Below are 26,413 nucleotides of genomic sequence, written 5' to 3' on the forward strand. Positions count from 1 at the left end.
ATGGATGTTGGCTGGTGGCAGCACATGTTCGGACTGTTTTGAAAGAGAGAGCAGGAATTATAGAAGCCAATTCAGAAGAACAGTGCCCATGGAAGTATCTGTAGAAGAGGCATGCAGCAGAAACAGTGCATCTATGAGAAAGCGAGTGGAGAGACTCTGTTAGAGATGAATCATTAATTAACCTAACTGCCCTCTTCTGAATGGAATCAAGAAGCCTGAGAGAGGTTTTGGGGGCACAACCCCAGATGTGGGAACAATAATCCATGGCAGGGTGGATTTGCGATTTATACAGAGGGAGCAGCTGTTTGGAAGAAAAGTAATGCCGAGAGCGAAAGAGAAAACCAAGTTTTTTAGATGCAGAGGAAGCAATATTTGTAATGTGCTTGTGCCAAGAGAGATTAGAAGTCAGGCTAATCCCCAAAAGAGAGATATCATTTTGCCTAGAAATCGGAGTGTCACTAAAGATAAGCATAGGAGCAGAAGAATCCTTTTTGCGAGATATAAGACAAGATTGAGTTTTAGAAGGGTTGAAATCAACTAAGTTGTCTTTGCCCCACTGGAGAATTACCTGAAGATCGGCATTTAAGGAATTGGCAGCAGATTTTCGAGAACTTGAAGCTGATTGAGCTGGACAAGGTTTCTCAAAATGGAAAGTTGAATGCAATGTGTTATCATCAGCAAAACTATGGATAGGATTTCCAGTCAATGGAAGAAGGTCATTGATATACAAGAGGAAAAGAGTGGGCGAAAGAACTGAACCTTGGGGGACACCGGCATTAGTGGAGAAGTTAGAAGACAGAGAGCCATCTACCATCACCCTCAGTGAGCGATCAGAGAGAAAACTGGATAACCAATTACTAAAAACAGTTGGCAAACCATAAGATGGAAGCTTGTTTAGAAGACCTTTATGCCAAACACGATCAAAAGCCTTTGAGATGTCAAGAGCAACTACTTGTGTTTCACCGAACCTTTCCATTGAATTAGTCCATAAATGGGTAACATAAGCCAGAATATCACCAGTGGATCGACACTGACGGAATCCATACTGGCGATCATTGATCAGATGGAAGGTTTCTAGGTAGTTTAAGAGTTGGCGGTTAATTGATTTCTCCATTACTTTAGAAAGAGTAGAAGTAATTGCAATGGGACGATAATTGGATGGGAGGGATTTGTCACCCTTTTTAGGAACTGGCTGGATATGAGCAAATTTCCAAGCAGAAGGAAAAACACCTTTGGAATAAGAAAGTGAAAAAAGGCGGCAAAGAATAGGAGTAAGTTCAGGAGCACAGGTTTTGAGAACAAGTGGAGAAATCCCATCAGGACCTGGAGCATCAAGATTCATCAAAATCCTTCTGATATCCTTTTGACGGAAGACCACAGGAGGCATTGAATGGAGCGTGTTAGGAATGGTGGGAGGTGTTTTACCAAGATCATTAATACATGAGCTGGAAGAAAAATGGGATGCTAGCAGGTCAGCTTTATCCTTAGCTGAAGTGACAACAGAACCGTCTGGTTTGGACAGAGGTGGGAGCAGAGATGGGCAAAAGTTGCGGCCAATAGCTTTGGCAAGAGACCAGAATGCTCGGCTACCATTAGGGCAAGAAGGAAGTTTTCTACTCTTAGCCTGTTCAAACTCTAGTTTGGATTGATTATTAACTGCTTTACAATTGTTGCGAGCTTTGGTGTAGGCAGAAAATGAAACTGAAGAATTAGCAAGAAGCCAATTACAATATGCAACATTCTTCTCTTGAACAGCCTTAGCACATTTATTGGAAAACCAAGGTTTAGATAAAGGACGAGATTTTAAAGTGGAGTGTGGGATAAAGGATTCCATTCCTGCAAGAATAATTTCACTGACACGATCTGAGCAAACGTTGACATCAGAAGTTTTGAAACAGTAATCAGACCAAGGAAAAGAAGAAAAGAAGTCTCGCAGGTCATCCCATTGTGCATTCTTGTAATGCCAAACAATACGAGGTTGGGAATAGCCATGAGATAAAGGTTCCATTGGAGAAGAGACAATCACCAAGTTGTGATCTGAAGTGCCTAAAGGACCTCTCACTTCAACCTTGTACTTAGAAGGGTTGTTTGTGAGAAAAAGATCAAGCGTATTGGCTGTATGATTAGGATTGTCCGGTATTCTTGTAGGTAAATGAACAATCTGTGCTAGGTCATTAGTAATTGCAAAAGCCTCAGCATCTCGACCTGCTGGGTCGGTGTGACTAGAAAACGGAAGCCAGCTGGAGTTGTGAACGTTAAAATCACCAAGGAAAATTACCTCACTGTTAGGAAAGTTGGACTGGAGAAAGTCAAGTTGCAAAGAGAGGAAGTCAAAGAGCTCCAAGTGATTAGTGGAGTTGGGAGAACGGTAGGCAGATGAATTTTACACAATGAGGTAGAGAGATTTTAAGCCAGAGAAGATCAAAGAGAGGAGATTCCAAATTGCTAAGTCTCTGACAGGGAATAACAGAATAACTCAAGTTGCAAAGAGAGGAAGTCAAAAAGCTGATTAGTGGAGTTGGGAGAACGGTAGAGACAACAGATGAATTTTATACAATGAGGTAGAGAGATTTTAAGCCAGAGAAGATCAAAGAGAGGAGATTCCAAATTGCTAAGTCTCTGACAGGGAATAACAGAATGGACATATGTACAAGTACCACCTTTGAGGCGAAAGGAATCATACAGCAAATAATTTGGACATCTGAGATGAGCAGTAGTTGAATCAACCGATAACTGAGATTCTGTCAGAAAAAGTACATGGGGTTTGGAAGACTGCAAGTGGAAATGGACATCGTTGAGATTGGAATTGAGACCACGTATATTTGTGAAATGAATTAGGAAGTCCTTGGGAGGTTTAGATCTTTTCGCAGATAAGCTTGCTCTATTATTTTGACAATTCATGGTGTATTCAATAGTAAGAAAAAGTGGGTGGGACATGCTGTATGAAGTAATGAAATTTTTGGATATGGCATACATGTAAGAATATACCGAGATCCTTGACATAACGTGGCCTCGACAATGCTCCCCGCATACACACTACTCGGACTCCCTCCAGTCACTATCTGGCAGAGTAGAGGTAGCAAGATTATACACTAGCTGATCCGGAAGCCTTCTAGAGAGTTACCAATTAGTTTGGTCCGGTGTACCATCTAGCGGCCGGCCTGCGAACACCGTTTTAGAGCTGTACCCTCGAAATGTAAGGAATATTGGATCTCACCACGACATTCATCATAACCTCAAAAATCATCAATCATACTGCATGATGGAAGAGATAGGGAAGGGTTGGCCGGAACTTAGCTCTAGAGACTAAACATGGGTTTCACCACTTCAAGCCTCCAATAAGCAAAGTGGTGGTATTTCACCGGTTGATGAGAGTCATCTACCACCTAGTACTGCCTGGTAACATAGAGGGGCGGCGTTCCTCCATGTGGTGTGGGCGCCACACCTCGACCCCTGCTTACGTTGGTTCACACCTGGGTGGTCACCCACCATGTACTTGTGCATGAAGGTTATACCCAGGATTACTAACAGTCCCACCATCGTGAAGGTGCAAGCAGAGGATTTGGCTGTCATAGACCGTCCGGACTTCGCCGAAATTGGGTCCACTTGACTTGAGTGTCACCCGAATATCAGTTCCATCAGCATTTTAGACTCCCAGGTAGCAAGAACAGCTTGTCTGGCATATCTGAGAGAATGTCTGAGGCAACCTCAAGGACCAATGTTTTCATATATATCTTAACTATCATTTGGAAATGGTTATGCTGGAAGATGACAACAGAAACGGATAGCTACGTTAATTATGGTTGATACATTGAGAAGGTTAGCCCTCAAAAAAGTCCCTTTCAATGTATCTATATACCTATAATTAACATAATTTTAATATTTTAATTTTAATGTTAATTTTACATGTAAGGTCTTCCTTCCAGTACACCATTGGCGCATGCATAGGCCATTGTATGTTTCCTGGGTTGTTGTGTCACACAGGTCGTTCTTGGTCTGTACCATATCCCGCAATAACTATACCTCAAAGTAGATTCTGTATTCTACAACTTTAGCCTCCATTACTAACAACTTAAACAGATATAATACTTAGACTTAGAATAAATATATATATATATATATATGTGTGTGTATTAATAACATTAAAAGTGACCTATAATATAAAAACGAAATTAAAAAGTGACCTTTGATATAAAAGTAACAGTAGCTAGTTCTGTTTCGCATATTCGGTTAGTTCTGTTCATTACAAATTCTGCCATTTTTCTAAATATGAATATAAAGGCCTCTATTTGTTCTTTTTCTCATGGTAGTATTATGAATGCATAGAAATGTCTCTCTCGTCTCGAGCATGTATGTTCGTGCTGTCATTTCCAGGCCTTTCTGCTCAATTTTTCAGGTATTAATTTTCATCTTTAGATCTTTGCTGTATGCGACTTGCTAAGCTTTTAATTTCGACTTTTCTCTATGCTGGCATTTGGTATTGGTCACTTGCCATTTGCATGCTGAATATCCTTTTCCTTTTGGCTTTTGGTCTTCTGTGTAACTGGCATCCATCATTATATTTATATTTATTATAAATATTGGTATGTAAATCTGCATCCTTTGCTGCTGCTTTGCACACTTTGGTGTTTTTGTCATATCCGATATATTTTTATCTCTGCACCTTTCCAGTTTTAACTCACTCTTATTACATCTTATATCAATTTAAGTTTTAGCTATCTGCTGATTTGTGCGAGGAAATCCTTAACTGTTTCATATTTTTGAATTGTTCACACATTCTGCCATTTTTTTAAATATCTCTATTCACTTACCGTTTTTGACTATAGAGGTCTCTATTTGTTCTTTTCTTTTGTCTCTCTTGATTTGGTGCATTATGGCCACCTGCCAATGTGCCATTAAAAACCAAACCAATCTTTTGTCTCAACAGTGTGCATTCACACTGTCATTTCCAGGCCTTCTCTGTTTTTTAGGTATTAATTTTCGTCTTTAGATCTTTGTTTTATGCTACTTCCTCAGCTGTTACTAATTATTTTTATTTTTATTTTATTTTATTTATAATCACTGCATTGGGACTACCTTGTCCATACTTTGTGAGAGTTTTACTGCTTTCCTAGTTTGATCCTATTTATTTATTTTTAGAATTTATTTTTAAAAATTTTCTCTTCCATAGTTATGGACAAGTATAGAAATGCAGTTCTTTGATGCATCATCAGGTGTAGTCTCCCTGATCATATATCAACTTTTATTTTGCTGATATCAGATTTATTTTCATATTTCCTTTGTTCCCCTTTTTGATCTATAGCCAAATTTACCCACCCCTATATGATGCTAGCCTACCATTACTTTTATGTTTTATATTACAGGTCACTTTCTAATTACTTATTTCTGTTCTTTTCCTTTCAGCTTTGGGCATTCAGTGTAACTTACACTTCCATCATTATATTTACATTTATTAAAAATATTATATATGTGTACATTTACATCCTTTGCTGCTGCTTTGCACGTTTTAGTGTATTTGCCATATCTGATTTCTTTATTTTTATCTCCTCACCTTTCCTGGCTTTAACTCACTATTATTATCGTAATATATATCAATTATATATATATAGTGGTATATAGAAAGTGTGAAGTAGAAGTTTGTTACTATTGAACCTACAGTATAAACGAGAAGTGAACTAGTAGAAATGAATAAGAAACGTAGTGATATACGATAGGATAAAGTGACAAAATAAGATACAATAAGGGAGGTAAAATAAGATCACATTGTAATGTTACTCACAATTTCAATGTCTTCATCAGAGATCATCTACCAAAATTATGAGAAAGACGGTAATGCTCTTGCTTCTGTGTGTGTACACACACACACACACACACACAGAGTGTCTCAAAAATACATGCATAACTTCAGGAATGAGTTCCTCATATGTAGACAATAAAAATATTTTATATCAACATAGTTCCGGAAATGCTTGGTTTCCAAGTTATTAACCGGAATGTCTTATCTCCTGCAGGTGATTTCCTTCATCGCAAGTTACTGACAGAATCTGCTGGTTTTCCATTCCGACCATGTACTCAAATCAGGAGCAAGCGGATGTGCACTTTATGTACAGTTTGGCAGAGAGCAATTCTTTGGAGGCTCATTATTTGTACCACAGAAGGTTCCCAGAACGAAGATGTCCAGATAGAAAAATGTTTGAAGGTATCCATCGCTGCCTTTGTGAACATGAGACCTTTACACCTCGTGCTGCCGACAGAGGACGACCAAGATCTACAACTCCTGAAGTAGAGGAGGAGATTTTGGATGTTGTGCATGCCACTCCTGGAATCAGCACACGCAGAATAGCAATGCAACTGGCTGTTCAACGTTCGACTATTTGGAGAGTGTTGCGAGAACACCCACTGTATCCTTACCATCTGCAATGGGTACAGGCCTTGTCACAAGCAGATTACACTGCACAAGTAATGTTCTGCCAGTGGTTCTTGCAGCAGTGTGGTACAACTCCTCACTTTCCTGTCTTAGTGATATTCACAGATGAAGCACAAATACCTGTCCAGCTGAGCTTTAAATTTATTTAGGCTATCAACTTCCACAACAAGGGATGGAAGTCTGTTCCACCAACCTACTACCCGCTGGCTAAAGGCAAATTTCCGCACATCTATCCTACATCTGTCTTTCCTCAATCTGAATTTATGCCCTCTCGGGTGATTATTCTGAGCAAGAGGAAGAATCCCATCGGCATTGAGCATGCTCAAACCATTCAAGGCTTAATACACCTCAATCAGATCACCTCGGCGGTTAGGCATCTCCGTAGCCAGGTAGGCAGGAGCAGCAGTGCGTAGCACACGCTTCTTGATTAGACCGGGGGTTTGAGCCTGTGACCACCAAATACGGAGGATGTGGAAAGGTCAGGGAATGACCACCGCATATCCCCGAAGCAATATGGCCTTAGTTCCTAATGCTCCTAAAAACCAAAATAACAAAACGAAACCTCGCCGGTGCCTAGTTTCCAGACACTGTAATTTGCAAAACTTAAGCCTTTCTTCGTAAGAGCAACCCTTTTGTTCCATTCACTAATCTTGTTGCCCTTCTCTGTACTCATTCCAGCAGCTCTACATCCTTCTTGAAATGAGGCCTCCAGACCTGTATCCAGTACTGAAGGTGTGGCCTGACCATTGCCTTATACACGGGAATAATCACCTCCTTATCACTGCTAGAAATATTCCTGTATATCATTGACAAGACACCGTGAGCTACTCTTGCAGCCCATCTGCACTGCTCAGAGAACTTCACATCTGCCTGCACAAATACCCCCAGATCCTTTTCATTCTCTACCACTGTCAGTGTAGTGCAACAGAGTTGATATGTTGCTCTGGGGTTGCTGTTTCCCATATGTAGTACTTTACATTTGTCAATGTTAAACTTCATTTGCCACCTCTCAGCCCATCTGCTCAACCTTTCCAGATCCTGTTGCAGCAGCATAGTGTCAGTAGTGTCCTTGACAACCCTGCCTACCTTTGTGTCGTCTGCAAACTTGGACATTAAGCTTGATATACCATCATCAATATCATTTATAAATACAGAAAACAATAATGGACCCAACACTGAACCCTGAGGGACTCCACCAATAACATTAGTCCACGATGAGCAGTGTCCATCGATTACCACTCTCTGTCTTCTCCCCCTCAACCATCCCTTTATTCATAGCAGCAATTTGCCTCCAATGCCACACTGCTCCAATTTGTGCAGTAGTCTTCCATGTGCAACAGTATCAAAAGCTTTTCTAAGTTCCAAATATATAATATCAAAGTTATTCCCTGCCTCCACTTCTTTTGTGACTGCATCATAGTATCCAATCAAATTTGTCAGGCAAGACTTTCCCTTAACAAAACCATGTATTCCCCCAAGCCAGCAGTGTTCCGACCCACTTAACACTGCCTCGATAGCATCAGCAAATATTCTTGCATCTCTTCTATTTAAGTGTATCCTATCCCTGTAGAAGCAGTCTGTCCTGTTAACAAGTACAGACTAGGCTGAAAAAAATCTGCCCCTTGAGCCTTGCACAATCTTTCCAGGACCGAATTGATCGAAGGGTCCACCATGAGACGCGATCCGTGCGTGGCACCGATGTAGCATGGATTGGCAAACACGGTCGAACACACCTGGAGTTTCTTTGACAGTAGCAGCAGCACAGACGAGTCTCGCCACGAGATCCATTTCCGTCTCCACAGGAGATTCATACACGATAGATTTGAGGGCCCCCACAGAAATAAATCACGGCTCAATAAATCAGGTGAGTGTGGGGGCCAGGTAATGGGTCCACCACGGCCAATCCATCGACGCCCCAAAATGCCTGTTCAAATGGTCACGAACACACCTTCTATAATGGGCAGGCGCCCCGTCATGTTGAAACCAAATGTTGCGTCTCACATCTGCTGGAACATCGTCAAGTAACCCTGGTAGAACTTGTTCAAGAAAGATCCGATATTTAGCGGAGTTCATGGAGGATGGTAACAGGTATGGGCCGACTAACCAGTCACCGACCATACCTGCCCACACATTTATTGCGAAGCGATGTTGTGCCGCATGGGGGCACACACCCTGTGAGCCCCTCTGCTAATCCATACACTAGGTGCATGTCTGCCAGTTCTCAGTTCGTATATCGATGCATGCTCTTTGTGCGGCGACTACTGCTTGAATGAGTAAACCAGAAATTTTCCCTCTCCTGAACTGATGAACAGTGCCATGTACCGACTTACGGTGATGTTTCCGGTTATGGGTTCCTATGCGATTCACATTCCTTTAGATGTTACCTACCTCCTCTGGCGCCTCTGTAGCCAGGTGGGAAGGAGCAACAGTGCGTAGCACACGCTTCTTGATTAGACCGGGGTTCGAGCCCGTCACCACCAAATACAGAGGATGCGGAAAGGTCAGGGAATGACCATCACATATCTCCGGAGCAATATGGCCTTAGTTGCTAATGCTCAAAAAAAAAAACCCTACTTCCTCTAAACCTTTGTACCAATAATTTTGAGACACCCTGAGATCACAATGTTTCTAGAGAACTGTGACTGACAGGTACTCTGATCTGACTTGAAAGACCACTCAGTGAAACTAGGGATGAATTGACGTATTTTCACTAGCCCTCCTGAATCATTATTGATTGTCTAACAGTTGCCAAAGCTTGTGCCTGCAGCATAAGGAACCACATTGCTCTAGAAGGCTCACAATGTTTCTAGAGAACTGTGACTGACAGGTACTCTGACTTGAAAGACCACTCAGTGAAACTAGGGATGAATTGGCCTATTTTCACTAGCCCTCCTGAATCATTATTGATTGTCTAACAGTTGCCAAAGCTCGTGCCTGCAGCATAAGGAACCACATTTCACAGCCGTCATTCGTCACACGAGGAACCAATTTGCAGTAATCTAAAGATGGTAAAATGAAGCAGCACCTGAGGATACCACGTTGCAGGACCTCTTCACTCCTTGGAATTGTAGTTTCATTCTGATGAAGCCAGAGGATCAACTCATGCAGCAAGGATCATTCAAGGAAATGTTCTATGAGCTTTCACTGTGTGGTTGAATTTGTTTTTAATATGATGTTGCAAGGATTACGATCATGTCCTACTGAAGAGGATGTTAGTTTTCACCTCCACAAGGATACAGCAAAGTAGTCACCTCGTACTGAAGAAGGTATTACTTTTACATGCATGTCAACTGTGGTAACATCACTTCTTCATCACTTTCTTAGCTGAAAGTAACATTCTACATACATTCCTGTCAGTCATGTAGAACTGGAATGTGTTATGAAAATATCCAGTGCAGCACACAGAAATGCAGGGTCACCTTATTTCATGCTGTTCTCCCCAAGAATGATGTTTCACTGTGAGCAATAGCTACATTCATTCAGCCAGAATGAATGATCTTATCTTTCAGATCACTGCTTAACTTGCATGAACCTTTGCAACTAACTCATTATTGGAAATGAAGCCAATTTATCAGAGTTTTTTACTTACCTATTTAAAATGGTAAATGATTGATCATCATTTACCATTTTAACAACTGCCATTTTTAAATCTGACATAAAATGGAGGAGGTGATTGCTTTCCCGAAGTACCTGAACATCAGTTTTGCCTTGGCATCTGATTCTAGTGAACTAAGTTTTACCTGTGGGCGAAATCGTAGACATTTTCATTTTGAATCCCATTCCTTAGAGTTATTAGCAAGATCTCTAAATCTATGATTAGTGAGAATTATAGATTATTCATTTATTCCTTGCAAAAAAAAGCAGCAGCTTGGTGACTAGTTTTACTCATAAAGAAGATTCATTATGGCAACATCACTTACTTGGCCAAACATATGCAAGAGGTTAATGTAAATTGCTATTATTGGTTTTTCCAAGAAGGGCAGTGATGATGATGATGTGACTCTGATATTTATTGCCAATTATGTAGTTTGGTGATCCAGTTGCTCAAAGCTCAATAAGGCTCTAAGTTGTTTTTTTTTCCATTATTTTCCTTTTTATAAGCATGGCAAATACTGCTTCATTGTAGTATCAGGTATAACAAATATATCTGAGGAAACAGGGTTTTCTGGAAACTATTCACAGAAGACAACATGGTAATATCTTATCTAGAGCAGGAACTGAAATTGACTTCCACTTGGTAGAAAAGTGAGAATTGATAAGTATATTAATAGAGAAATTAATCTACACATTGTATGTACGTACAGAGTATGTATATAAATGTGTAGACATGTTTGCTTCCTTACAAAATATTTCAGTGAAAGCTCCATTTTTTTAAGATTACTAGGGTTGCCTAAAAGAACACTGGTGATCTTAAATATTGTATCAATGAGACTGTGCTGTTCAGTCATATTAGGAATTTGATCACAATTTCCACTTAGATTGGAGATATTTATGTCTTACACTGATAACCACCACCAGTGAGAACATTTAAGAAGGTATTTTACTCTGGAGTGGATCATCCCTCATAACTGTGGAAGATACTCTTCCATGGTTATAGTTCCCATTTGATTTCTATTAACTTTCATTTATTTGTGCTTGCCAAATTTGTATCCATTGTTTTTGAATACTCTCTGTTTGATATATGTATAATCTGTATATCAATAGAAAAAGTAAATCAATCCAATAATAAGAATACCATCAAGGACTTAAGAAAACGCAAAAAAAAAAAATTATTATTATTATTATCGCTTTTTACCGACAATCTAGATGACTTCAACTGGGGCCAACCACCCAGAATGAAGGCAAAAAACGACAAGAAGTTCTCTGTTTCTGTGATGATCAATATATGCTAAGTAATTTAAATCTAAACCAAATATAAACCAGTATAGGCCGAACATAAATCGAATATAAATAAATCGAATGAAGATAATTAATTAAGAAAAATTTTGAAATATTAGAATCAAAGGTAAGAAATATAAGTAAAATATAAATGTAAGCATATATTAATCATCGTTGACCCGACAGAGAACGTAATTTAAGGATTAAAACAAGATTAAATATATAATACATACTACATTTGACCGTATCTAGGACATAATGTAATAGTCGTCAAAATAATATGTGGTGCCCCCTATGTGATGGATACGGTAAAAATAAATAATTAAATTAAATTAACGCAAAGAGAAACATGCAGATAGTAAGAAGAAAAACTAAAGGAGTAGGAAAAATAGAACCTGAACTCCACAAAGGCGAAAAATAGTGGTATAGATAAGAAATAGTTTCTCCTACGTCCTCGGATTGCCCTAATAATTTCGGAGAAATAAAAATAAAGAGTGTAGGACAGCTTAAAGGCATTACAAGATATAAGTTGTGGCTCGGGTATGCCCGGGATCGCAAACCCGTTCCTATAGTAGGACCCTGAGCTGAATTTGCATGTTATCTCAGCGTGAATTTAAGTAAATTAAAAGAATTTAACTATATGTATTAAAAAAAAAAAAAAAAAAAAAAAAAAAATGATACACTGTAATTTGCAAGCCGGTGGGTACAAGTTTTCTACGCCGTAAGACACCAAGAATGCAAAGTGTATCCTATTTACATATATACATGGCACTAAATATAACGATTTTATTGAAAATTATATTGAAACGATAGGTTCAGAAAACAAATTTTTTTTTGAAATTAATTATGCTAATTGCTTTCCTGAAGTGATATTTCAGGTAAGCGATAGGGAAATTATTATTGATCAACCTGCCGTACAATGCTGTTAAGCCCGCTGAACAATTTTTATTACTATTGCAGATATAAGCAATCCTTAAACATTGCGATAAAATTATATTAGCATGCACTGATTTTGATACATTTGATTTCCAGTTTGTAAGGCTGACTACGTTAAAATTAAATGCATCTCTTTTATTATATACGTTTACGTCTATTTTATTATTATGTAATATTTCTATATGAAGATCCAAGTAATTTGCTATAGTATCGGAACTATTAGTTTTTTCCAACACAAGCCCCCCTGGATATAATCCACTGTAATCCTGGACAAAATGTGGACAATTAAAAACACATATATCATCTACGTATCTGTATATAAGTAGGTTATCTTGAAATTCTCTTTCTGTATAATACAGATAAAGGTTTGCGATTATGCTTGATGCTGGACTTCCCATAGGGGTGCCAGTGACTTGCAAATATAACGATGTTCCGTCATATACATAGTTATTAAAGATGCATAATTTTATTAGAGAATTCCAATAGGTTAAATCAACCTTTATAGCATTTTTATTTTCTAAATATAGTTTCTGGAGGACGACTTCTAAGTTATTAAGGTTAATGCTCGTAAATAGACTGTTAAAGTCAAAAGTTTGTATTTGATGAATATTATTATTTATTATAATAGTTTTATTTAAGTTATTTAATATACTTTTAAGTAACTTTTCTAACGTTTTTCCGGGAAATTTCGCATAACTATCTCTACATGATGTTATGAATCTAAAAGCAATTGGTGTTTTGTGAAATTTGGGTATGCAATATATAAATGGATATTTTAGGTTATTATACTTTAACTTTAATTTTTTATGCAATGCAATTAATTTTTTGATTATTATATTAGAAGATGTTATCTGTTTATATGTACGGCTAGACTGTAGTTCATTTTTTATAATATCTATATAATATGATTTACATATGATTGCATAATTGCAAGCAGCTTTGTCAACGGGAGTTATTATAAAATGTTCATGTATATCTTTGAGCTGCCTATTTATTAATTTGGTATTATATAGATTATCCTGTACGAATTTCAATTGATTATATTTATTAGATATGATATTAAGCATTGTAAATAACCACATGTGATAAGCTTCAACCGGTATATTATGTTTGTATGCTGATCTTATGCAGTATTTTAGTAAATCTAGATATAACAATTTTTTAAAATTAGATTTATTAATAGGTGGATTAGGTCGAAATTTAAAACCCAGTGATAAAATATCTCTAAGTTCGGGATATGGGATTATATCTAAATTGCCGGTTATAATGTGATTATGGTTAGGATCCACGTATCTATGAAATGAAGGTTTGTGACAAACACATGTATCCTGTCCGATGTTAATATTGTGAAGGTTTGTAGCTATTGTTTTATAGTTACACGCTTTAAGACCAAATGGTTTAGAATATCTAAATCTGATATTAATATGTAAGTTATTAATAGGCAGCAAGTCATTACGTAAATTAATAGTTTTATGTATATCTAAATCATCCATCATTTTATTTTGAAAGTATAAGATGAGGACAGAGTTTTCAGGCTGCTTGCTAACATTCAAAATATTAATTCTGAATTTAAAAATATCCAATATAATGTGCATAAGGTGGGAGGATGCAAAGACGTAATCATTGGTTTTTCTATATAGTGCTTTGAGTACACTAAGTTTAATACTGAAAAGTGTGTTGTGAATTTTGCTAATATTTATAGGATCCGTATCCCACATTTTGAATAAATCTATAAAGTCTCCTAGATGTTCTCGGTTGCTTTTATACGTGTTGGATTTACTATATTTCCTATTGCGATTATCTTTACGAAGTTTGGCAATTTGAAACATATTATAAACACAAATATCTTTTAAATTATTCGTCATATATTTTTGATTAAATTTATTATTTAGACCGTATGGATATAGTGTTTTATATTGTAACATGCTAATTTCTTCTTGCAATAATCTTTCATTTGCGTTGTTAATTACGTTAAGTATTGAAATGAAAATATTACCAAAAGTATGTTTTTGGAAATGTCTGAATTCAATATCATGTTCCAGATTACCTGTTTTCTTACTGGATTTGTTATTATAAGTTTTAATATCGGAACGATGAAGGTTCATTCTGATATTTAGTTTATTGCTAGTTTGACCAATATATTTAACATTGCATGTACGACAAGTGATCATATATATAACATTATTCATTTTACAGAATATATGTGAATTCGTATTCATTGTAGCATGATTTGGATGCATATAGGGGCAAGTAAGACATAATTTGTTATTACAAGGTTGAAATTTAAGAGATCGGATATTAGTGCCAGAAGCATTATATGCTAAACTGCTCTGTAAAGTGTGTGATATTTGCGTATGTGTAAATGTATTAACATGGTTAGGATTACTATCCAGGGCAACAATAGTATCCTCGGTCACTTTTATCCTACTCTGCCGATGTAGTATATTATTATTATTATATTTGAGTGACATAATAAGCGCAAAGTTAATATAAAATAAAATAAAAGCAAAGTTAATATAAAATATAAAATAAAATCAAGATGCGCAATCATAAATCCATGAAGGTAAAATTAAGAAAGATCAATCAATGCAGTTAAGAAAAAAGAAAAAAGAAATATAATAGAAAAAGCAATCATAGGTAGTGTATACTTAACCTAAGCAAAGCTTTTGTATATATTAATAGTTATATTAGTGATAAAAGGAAAGCAAGAAATAAAGCAAAGCAAGAAAGTTAAAAGACAATAACTAATATTTATGGGTTAATGCAGTTGCAAGCAATCATGCAATACACCCACAATGTCTACAGAATATCAATAGAAAAAGTAAATCAATCCAATAATAAGAATACCATCAAGGACTTAAGAAAACGCAAAAAAAAAAATTATTATTATTATTATCGCTTTTTACCGACAATCTAGATGACTTCAACTGGGGCCAACCACCCAGAATGAAGGCAAAAAACGACAAGAAGTTCTCTGTTTCTGTGATGATCAATATATGCTAAGTAATTTAAATCTAAACCAAATATAAACCAGTATAGGCCGAACATAAATCGAATATAAATAAATCGAATGAAGATAATTAATTAAGAAAAATTTTGAAATATTAGAATCAAAGGTAAGAAATATAAGTAAAATATAAATGTAAGCATATATTAATCATCGTTGACCCGACAGAGAACGTAATTTAAGGATTAAAACAAGATTAAATATATAATACATACTACATTTGACCGTATCTAGGACATAATGTAATAGTCGTCAAAATAATATGTGGTGCCCCCTATGTGAAGGATACGGTAAAAATAAATAATTAAATTAAATTAACGCAAAGAGAAACATGCAGATAGTAAGAAGAAAAACTAAAGGAGTAGGAAAAATAGAACCTGAACTCCACAAAGGCGAAAAATAGTGGTATAGATAAGAAATAGTTTCTCCTACGTCCTCGGATTGCCCTAATAATTTCGGAGAAATAAAAATAAAGAGTGTAGGACAGCTTAAAGGCATTACAAGATATAAGTTGTGGCTCGGGTATGCCCGGGATCGCAAACCCGTTCCTATAGTAGGACCCTGAGCTGAATTTGCATGTTATCTCAGCGTGAATTTAAGTAAATTAAAAGAATTTAACTATATGTATTAAAAAAAAAAAAAAAAAAAAAAAATGATACACTGTAATTTGCAAGCCGGTGGGTACAAGTTTTCTACGCCGTAAGACACCAAGAATGCAAAGTGTATCCTATTTACATATATACAAGGCACTAAATATAACGATTTTATTGAAAATTATATTGAAACGATAGGTTCAGAAAACAAATTTTTGAAATTAATTATGCTAATTGCTTTCCTGAAGTGATATTTCAGGTAAGCGATAGGGAAATTATTATTGATCAACCTGCCGTACAACGCTGTTAACAGCGTTGTACGGCAGGTTGTACTACAGCGTTGTAGGCAACGTTGTACATCTTCTTCTAATATAATAATCAAAAAATTAATTGCATTGCATAAAAAATTAAAGTTAAAGTATAATAACCTAAAATATCCATTTATATATTGCATACCCAAATTTCACAAAACACCAATTGCTTTTAGATTCATAACATCATGTAGAGATAGTTATGCGAAATTTCCCGGAAAAACGTTAGAAAAGTTACTTAAAAGTATATTAAATAACTTAAATAAAACTATTATAATAAATAATAACTTACCTATTATAAATGCTCTAAAAAATAATAATATTCATCAAATACAAACTTTTGACTTTAACAGTCTATTTACGAGCATTAACCTTAATAACTTAGAAGTCGTCCTCCAGAAACTATATTTAGAAAATAAAAATGCTATAAAGGTTGATTTAACCTATTGGAATTCTCTAATAAAATTATGCATCTTTAATAACTATGTATATGACGGAACATCGTTATATTTGCAAGTCACTGGCACCCCTATGGGAAGTCCAGCATCAAGCATAATCGCAAACCTTTATCTGTATTATACAGAAAGAGAATTTCAAGATAACCTACTTATATACAGATACGTAGATGATATATGTGTTTTTAATTGTCCACATTTTGTCCAGGATTACAGTGGATTATATCCAGGGGAGCTTGTGTTGGAAAAAACTAATAGTTCCGATACTATAGCAAATTACTTGGATCTTCATATAGAAATATTACATAATAATAAAATAGACGTAAACGTATATAATAAAAGAGATGCATTTAATTTTAACGTAGTCAGCCTTACAAACTGGAAATCAAATGTATCAAAATCAGTGCATGCTAATATAATTTTATCGCAATGTTTAAGGATTGCTTATATCTGCAATAGTAATAAAAATTGTTCAGCGGGCTTAACAGCATTGTACGGCAGGTTGATCAATAATAATTTCCCTATCGCTTACCTGAAATATCACTTCAGGAAAGCAATTAGCATAATTAATTTCAAAAAAAAATTTGTTTTCTGAACCTATCGTTTCAATATAATTTTCAATAAAATCGTTATATTTAGTGCCATGTATATATGTAAATAGGATACACTTTGCATTCTTGGTGTCTTACGGCGTAGAAAACTTGTACCCACCGGCTTGCAAATTACAGTGTATCATTTTTTTTTTTTTTTTTTTTTTAATACATATAGTTAAATTCTTTTAATTTACTTAAATTCACGCTGAGATAACATGCAAATTCAGCTCAGGGTCCTACTATAGGAACGGGTTTGCGATCCCGGGCATACCCGAGCCACAACTTATATCTTGTAATGCCTTTAAGCTGTCCTACACTCTTTATTTTTATTTCTCCGAAATTATTAGGGCAATCCGAGGACGTAGGAGAAACTATTTCTTATCTATACCACTATTTTTCGCCTTTGTGGAGTTCAGGTTCTATTTTTCCTACTCCTTTAGTTTTTCTTCTTACTATCTGCATGTTTCTCTTTGCGTTAATTTAATTTAATTATTTATTTTTACCGTATCCATCACATAGGGGGCACCACATATTATTTTGACGACTATTACATTATGTCCTAGATACGGTCAAATGTAGTATGTATTATATATTTAATCTTGTTTTAATCCTTAAATTACGTTCTCTGTCGGGTCAACGATGATTAATATATGCTTACATTTATATTTTACTTATATTTCTTACCTTTGATTCTAATATTTCAAAATTTTTCTTAATTAATTATCTTCATTCGATTTATTTATATTCGATTTATGTTCGGCCTATACTGGTTTATATTTGGTTTAGATTTAAATTACTTAGCATATATTGATCATCACAGAAACAGAGAACTTCTTGTCGTTTTTTGCCTTCATTCTGGGTGGTTGGCCCCAGTTGAAGTCATCTAGATTGTCGGTAAAAAGCGATAATAATAATAATAATTTTTTTTTTTTGCGTTTTCTTAAGTCCTTGATGGTATTCTTATTATTGGATTGATTTACTTTTTCTATTGATATTCTGTAGACATTGTGGGTGTATTGCATGATTGCTTGCAACTGCATTAACCCATAAATATTAGTTATTGTCTTTTAACTTTCTTGCTTTGCTTTATTTCTTGCTTTCCTTTTATCACTAATATAACTATTAATATAATCTGTATATGGTACTTGAAGGTTTGCAGGGCCAGAGGCAGGAGGTTTTTTGACAGCTTGATCTGCCTGATTAGTGTTCTGAAAATGGCATAGTCAGGATTAAATTTGTTTCATTATTGGATAGAATGGGACAAGTTATTTTTTAAAGCAAATACCATACTCAGAGTCATCCATGTCAGTGTTTCTCAATGCAAAATGTACAAAGGGTACTAGGAAAGTTTTGCAATACAGCTTTGTTTATTTAATTGTTTCAAAGTAATTTCCTCTACATTCAATACACCTCTCCATCCTCCGAAACCAATCTTTAAACCAGTTCTGCCAAGTTTCACTAGGGAGTAAAGCACACTCATTGTCCCAAGCCCGTAGAAGGTCCTCATCACTGGAAAACCGCCTCCCTTTAGCTTCATTTTCACGTGCGGGAACAGTGCAAAGTCGCAGGGAGCAAGGTCTGGACTGTAGGGAGGGTGCTCGAGAAGTTTCAGTCCTGTCGTGGTCAAATATTCGGTGCAGGCTTTGGCGCGGTGAGCTGGAGCATTTTCGTGATGGAGGTACCAGGTGTCCATTCTTGACTTTGGCCGCAGGTTCTTCATAGATCCAATGACTTTAGGCAGGCATTGTTCAGTATACCACTTAGCTGTGACTGTCTTCTGCGTGTCCAAAACGACACGTTCCACAATTCCACTCGATTTGAAAAATACAGCTAGCATTTTCTGACAATTATGGGTGTGTCGTCATCATCAAAGACCCAAACTTTGTTTTGAGCCTTGGTCGGCAGATCGTAATAGTACAGCCAAGTCTCGTCACCTGTCACGATGTTGTTCACATACCGAGATTGTCCCTTATCAAACATTTTTAACATCTCCCGGCACCAAGTCACACGTCGTGTCATCTGCTCTTCAGTCAGTTGATGCGGCACCCAGAGAGAACAAAGTTTCTTCACGTGCAAATGATCTTGCAGAATCGAATGAATTGCTGGTGCATTTAGGCCCAAAGTATCCTCTATCTGTTGGTAGGTCACTCGCCTGTTTTCGTCAAGCATTTTCCTCACAGCAGTAACGTTTTCCTCCGTAACTGACGTTCGTGGCCTTCCCGGCCTCTCAGAATCCTCCAGAGTGAAATTTTCCCTTTGGAATTCTCTATACCACCTGAATATCGTTGTACGATGTGGACAATCATCATCTAGTGCAAGAGTCATTTCTTCTAAGCACTGGTCTAAGGTTAAACCACGCACGAAATTATACCGCAAAACTGTCCTTGTCTCATTTCGTGACCACGATGCCATCGCAAGCACTTTACACTCTCACTACTAATGAATAACTGAGCCCATCGACTTGGCGCGGCGGCTACTATGCACGTATGAACATGTCTCAACATGCAGCAACAAGCAGCTTCCTGTGATTCATTGTTGCGTCATATTGCAAAACTTTCCTAGTACCCTTTGTATAATGGGTTAGTGGATTTTCTAAATTTTTTTGTTATGAACTGATAAAATAATTGCAATTATAATAATAATAAAATAGACAATTTTTGCTGTCTCTTAAAAGTTTTCTGGACCGGCAATTGCACAGTACTGATTTATAATTCTCTTATACAGGTTTTTAAAATGTAGAAATGTAAATTTTTGCTTATTTTTATGTAATATGTTAATTCCATTTTATTTAGATTTCTATACTCGTGTTCAACTCTTATGATGGACTCTGTCAATTTCTTTATAACATAATTACAAAGGTAAGATTTCCTTTATGAAAATATAACAAACGGCTTATAGTAAATGTTAATAAATTATTTTTGACTGATGTAGCCAAAGATAATTTGATGTAGAATACCCAAATATGCTCTTTTAGTGACATTATTACCTGTAATTGTATTCTTAAGTTTATTATAACTTATGTGACTATTTTTCATAAAGCATGAGACTGCACTTCAGGTTCACTAGTGAACAGGTTAGTGCCATTGCGCCATGTTTTATTCATGGTATAATTGGCATAATTTTAATTGTATCTCATATTGTGAATACCTTTATTTGTTAATTAAGAAAAACATAAAATCAAAAGAAGTGCATCCAGTTGATATAGATGAACAGTGCACTGTTGAGTCAGTTTGGTGTGACGTAAGCACTGCAAAAGCAAAAATAAGAGTAGGAGTGTGTTATAGGCCTAATGAGTACAATGAATAATTGTACAGAGAAATAGTGGGGGCTAGTAAATCAGAATGTCTTATAATGGGGAATTTTAACTTCCCAGATATTGACAGGAACTTGTGGATGGCCACTCGCACACTAGTAAGATTTTTGTGGGTTTATTGGATGATTGTTTTCTGCAGCAGCATGTTCGAGAGGCAACCAGAGAGGGTAATACTCTTGATCTGGTTATCAGCAGTGATCATTCATGTATTAAGAATTTGCAGATAAAAGAATCACTAGGTGGCAGTGATCACAGTGTACTGATGTGGGATTTACTTAAAGATATAATTACCATCAGGGGTAAAGGAAAAGGTTTTTGCTTCTGTAAAGGTGAGTACAGTGGTCTCAGACAGTTTTTAAATTCTGTACGGTGGGATCAACTGATGATGTTACCAACAACAAATTCTAAGTGGGAAGCATTCAAGGAATTAATCGTGGAAGCTACTAAAAGTTTCATACCTATTAAGAAATATTGTTCAAGGTTTAGGCCTAAATGGTTGTCAAACTAATGAGACTCGTGGCAGAGAAGAAAAATGCATGGGATCCATATAAATTATCAGGCGACACAGAAGCCTATGGCAGATATAGGCTAGTCTGTAATCAAGTCACAAAGGAGGTTAGGCAGGCGAAGGCAGATTACGAGAAATCTTTGGAAAAGGATGCTAAGAAAATCAGCAAGGATTTCTTTACTTATATAAACTCTAAAAGGAAGGGGATGAATCTGATTGGTCTACTTGATATCAATGGTTCGACTGTTGATGATCCTGCTCATATAGCAAGCAAACAATGAGTATTTTGCATCTACATTCACACATGAGGAGTTATTAAGGTAAAAAAATGCCAGAAGGTTATCAAATTGTAGCAGGGTGCTTAATGATTTTGTAAACACTGAGAACAAAGTGGAGGAGAAATTGTTGAAGTTAAACATAAGAAAGGCACTTGGGTGGATGGGATCTATCCAGTTATTAAAGGAGGTGGGAAAGGAAGTAAGCAAACCCTTAGCCATAATTATGAGAGCATCCTTGGATTCAGGGGAGGTCCCCACAGACTGGAGGTGTGCAAACCCTTCAATCCCCCAATTCACAAAGGGGGAATCGACGGGTGACAAGTAATTACAGACCAGTTAGTTTAACTTCTGTTCCGGGTAAAATAATGGAGTCACTGGTTAAAGATGCATTGCAGGATCATCCAGACAAGACTGCACCAATAATTCAGACACAGCATGGGTTTGTTAAGGGAAAGTCTTGTCTGACAAATTTGATTGGTTATTATGATGTGGTTACAAAGGAACTGGATGCAAAAAATAATTTTGATATCTTTTACTTGGATTTCAGGACAGCTTTTGACACTATTGCGCATGGAATACTACTGTACAAATTGGAGCAGAATGGTATTAAGGGTAAATTGCTACAATGGATAAAAGGATGGTTGAGTGGGAGAAGACAGAGGGTGATAATCAATGGGTGCTGCTCTTGGTGGACTAATGTTATTAGCGGAGTCCCACAGGGTTTGTTGTTGGGTCCACTGTGGTTTTGTATATTTATCAATGATATTGATGAAGGGCCTGATATCATCAATATCATTTATCAATGATATTGATGATATCAGGCTTAGTATTGAAGCTTGCAGATGATACAAAGGTTGGCAGGGTTGTTAATGACAGTAATGGCAGTGTGCTACTGCAACAGGATCTAGAAAATTTGGGCAGATGGGCTGAGAAGTGGCAACTAAAGTTTAACCTTGACAAATGCAAAGCACTGCATATGGGTAAAATTAACCCCAGAGAAATGTACCAACTGTGTGGTACTACACTGAAGGTGGTAGAAAATGAAAAAGACCTGGGAGTAATTGTCAGCCAGATATGAAGTTTTCTGAGCAATGCAGACAGGCTGCCAGGGTAGGTCATGGGGTTTTGTCAATGATATATAGGAATTTTTCTAGCAGGGAAAAGGAGGTGATTGTCCCTCTGTATAAGACAGTGGTCAGGCCACGCCTTGAGTACTGTGTACACATCTAGAGGCCTCATTTTAGGAAGGATGTAGATTTGCTTGAGCGTGTACAGAGAAGGGCAACAAGATTGGGGAGGGGAATGAAGGAATCCTCTTACCAAGAGAGGCTTAAGTTCTGCAAATTGCAGTGGCTGGAGACTAGGCACCTGCGCGGTGATCTGATTGAGGTATATAAAGCCTTGAATGGGTTGAGCACGCTGAATTCTGATGGGATCCTTCCACTTGTTCAGATTATGAACCTAAGGGGGCATAAATTAAAATTAAGGAATGATAGATATAATAGATGTGCGGAAATTTGCCTTTAACCAGTGGGTGGTTAATTGCTGGAACAAATTTCCATTTGTTGTTGTGGAAGGTGATAGATTAAATAAATTTAAGGAGGAACTGGACAAACATTTAGAGGGAATGGTTGTGTGAATTTTTTTTTTGGCTGATGCTGCATAAGCTCATGCACTTGCTTTTTGTTGTTGTTTTTAGTTGTTAGGAGAATTATTAACTAAGGCCATATTGCTCCGGGGATATGCAGTGGTCATTCCCTGACCTTTCTGCATCCACTGTATTTGGTGGTCACGGACTCCAACCCCGGTCTAATCAAGAAGTGTGTGCTACGCACTGCTGCTCCTGCCCACCTGGCTACGGAGGCGCCATGCACTTGCTTTCTTGCATCATATGCCCCTACTACTACTATTACTACTACTACCTTCACAATGAGTTGCCATGTGAAGTAGATAATTGGTATTGCCCTACACATTATCTACTTTGTCAGTTCACTATGAACAAAACATGATGCAATGGCACTAACCTGTTCACTAGTGAATCTTACGTGTAGTCTCATGCTTTATGCAAAATAATCACCTTAGTTTATATTATTGCACACTATCAGGCATCTCTCATATTGTGGAGTTACTGGATTCTTACAATTGCAATACCAGGGTACCTACCCACCCACTGAGAAGAGGCCAACAAGCCTTGAAATGGTGCAATCTGGTTGGTTGTATCTGCCGAGAATAAATAACATTAATCTTCTCCATTGGTGAAGTGTTATTTGTTCGAGGTAGTGCAATACCATGGTAACTTGTTGTGAAGGTATTCACAATATGAGATACAATTAAAATGACCAATTATCTACTTCGGCAGTTCACCACAAGCAAAACATGGTGCAATGGCACTAACCCATTCATTAAATATAACTTAATGAAAACCAGCTAACACTTGGTTGGTTAAAGTTTGCTACTAAACCCAGCATCATCATATTTTAAATTACCAAGATTCATCATAAAATGTTCATACACACACCCCTAAAAGCTGTAAAAAATTTACACTTGTAAGTCTACAGTAGCAAAGGGACTGAACTATTAGCCATCACAAAGTTGAAAGTAAGAGAACGTATTCACAATATGAGATACAATTAAAATTATGCCAATTATTTACTTCGGCAGCTCACTATGAACAAAACATGGTGCAATGGCACTAACCCATTCATTAAATATAACTTAATGAAACCAGCTAACACTTGGTTGGTTAAGGTTTGCTACTTAACACACACCTGAGAGCTGTAAGAAACTTACACTTGTAAGTCTACAGTAGCAAAGGGACTAAACTATTAGCAGTCACAAAGTTGAGAGTAAGAGAACATGCTTCCATTTATTGGTGTGACAGTAGTCCATTTTTCATTAATATGACTAAGTGACGAAAGTTGTTGTTATGCAATGTTCAAATAGACTTTGGTGTTTGCTTATTCTGATCCTTTTATGTGCTCCAGTAGATGTGAATCTGCTTATTTTGTTGAAATTGTGACCATTTATGAATACTGATTGTTTCAGTGGTTTGATCCAGGGCTTGAATTGAGGAAACAATAATGACAGGGGAAAGGGAGAGAGAATTTCTGGAAAGGTTTGTAGTAGGAAATGAGTTTTATTTGGGTAAATCTTAAATCCAAAACAGGCAGTTCTTCCAGTGCAGTTATGGAAGTGAATTTAGGTGATGTAGGAGGATCATCCAAAGAAAGAGGTGGAAGGGAAAATATTGTCGGTGGGATCCTGGCTAGGTCTTGAGCATGCCAAGGGAGAGAGCATCTGTGGAAAGAATTTACAGTGATTGGAGGTTTAAAAGCATAGTGGTAATAAAATTGATAATTTTATATTTGTAGCAACCAATTGATAGATTACTGGTCAACAGAATCCAGTGATCGTAATGCCATTTTTCAAAAATTATTTTTGTTACTGCTCCATTTCCTCCACTTCTGTGACAGTAAATGAACAAGATGGAAATAAGCTTTTCAAAATCAGTAAAATTAATGCAAAATTTAAAATAAATTTCAAAAAATTGCTCCATCTATTTCAAAATTTGTGTCTTGAGGTGAGCATTATTGTGGAAAAGGAGGTTGAAGTCTATGCAGTTTATTCCTTCAAAATGTCATTATTTTGCTGTTAAATTATTTATATTGTGTTATTGTCAGTAGATATATGCCTGAATTTATTATGGAATGTCTATAAAGTCCCTGTGCTCTTTTGAAAGTTAATAACTTTTGATCTACAAAAAATGGTAAAATGAAAAGTTAAACAGTATTTTGAAGCTTAAATATTCAATTTTTATTTATTTCTGTTTGAGGAAAAGTGATTGAAACATGGCTATAATTGAAAAGAGGTGAACTGCATCCTCTGACTAGCAAAATTGAAATTCATAACTGCTCTTAAATGGAATTTGCAACAAAAAAAATCTCCTTCACTTAGAAACTCCATATTGAACTGAATGATAAAAGATCTGTAAGTCCAGCTAAGTGTGAAATAAATTAAAGTTGTTGATGAACCATTTCACAGAAGTCCAAAAAACCTCTTAACATTGAAGTTAAGAGGTTTTTTGGACCTTAACCTTGGTCCTTGAGCAATTCCTAGTTCATTTCACAAATATACGTGGTCTCAGTTCTAATCTCAACGATGTCCATTTCCACTTGCAATCTGCCAAATCGAATGTACTTTTTATGACAGAATTTCAGTTATCGGTTGATTCAACTACTGCTCATCTCAGTTGCCCAAATTATTCGCTGTATGATTCCTTTGGCCTCAAAGGTGGTACTTGTGCATATGTCCATTCCGATATTCCCTGTCAGAGACTTGGTAATTCGGAATCTCCTCTTTTCGATCTTCTCTGGCTTAAAATCTCTCTACCTCATTCTGTCATATTCATTTGTTGTCTCTACCGTTCTCCCAACTTCACTAATCACTCAGAGCTCTTAGACTTCCTCTCTTGGCCCCGAGTGCCAAGCGATAGTGTCCAAGCGATTTTCCAAAGCGATATATAGTGCTCTTTCCCAGTGATTTAGTTATATTTTTCTTTCCAGTGCTTTTCTCCTACTCATTTCTTTGTAAGTGGTTCTGTACTTAACAGATCCTAAGTAAGAACCCAGAAAGGAAAATTACCTTTCTTTTCGTAGTATATTTATTAATTTTTTGCACTAACAAACTAACCTCTCCAACCGCTTGGCCACTAGGTGGCACCGCTCCTGCCTCCACGTGGCGGGGCTGGAAGTCTGGGAGGAAAAGCGCTCACTCCCAGGGCTAAAAGGAGCAACAATGGACTGTGATACATGTCCACCACTAGAGCCGACAGGCTCTCAACATACTGAGACTCGAAGAATGGAAGACGATTCCAATCTGGCAAAAAGAATGAAAAAAGACTGTAACAAATCAGAACCACCAGCTTTTCTGATTTTACATTCTTTATCGACTCAGCCGCTAAGCAGACTCTCTCCCTTTGTCATCCAGAGATGTCTGGAGAATGCAGCAGGTACACCGAAAATGGTGAAAAGGCTCCAATCAGGAGATCTCTTAATTGAGACCACTCAAGCAAGGCATTCAGAATTTTTATTAAAAATGACATCTATAAGCGGAAT

The 26,413-nt window shown here is 36.7% G+C and overlaps 1 protein-coding gene across 1 annotated transcript in view; it reads left to right on the forward strand.

Moving 5' to 3' along the window:
- LOC150090699 (putative ubiquitin carboxyl-terminal hydrolase MINDY-4) overlaps positions 1–26,413 on the forward strand; it is a 238,239-nt gene that overhangs the window by 161,877 nt on the left and 49,949 nt on the right. Inside the window, exon 11 of the mRNA XM_090369549.1 lies at positions 19,993–20,058. Within this exon, the coding sequence (XP_090225675.1) occupies positions 19,993–20,058 (66 nt within the window). The remainder of the gene's footprint in view (positions 1–19,992; positions 20,059–26,413) is intronic.

Source organism: Mastigoproctus giganteus, chromosome 1 (assembly GCF_048544385.1).
Source record: "Mastigoproctus giganteus isolate SK-2022 chromosome 1, ASM4854438v1, whole genome shotgun sequence".
NCBI lineage: Eukaryota > Metazoa > Arthropoda > Arachnida > Uropygi > Thelyphonidae > Mastigoproctus > Mastigoproctus giganteus.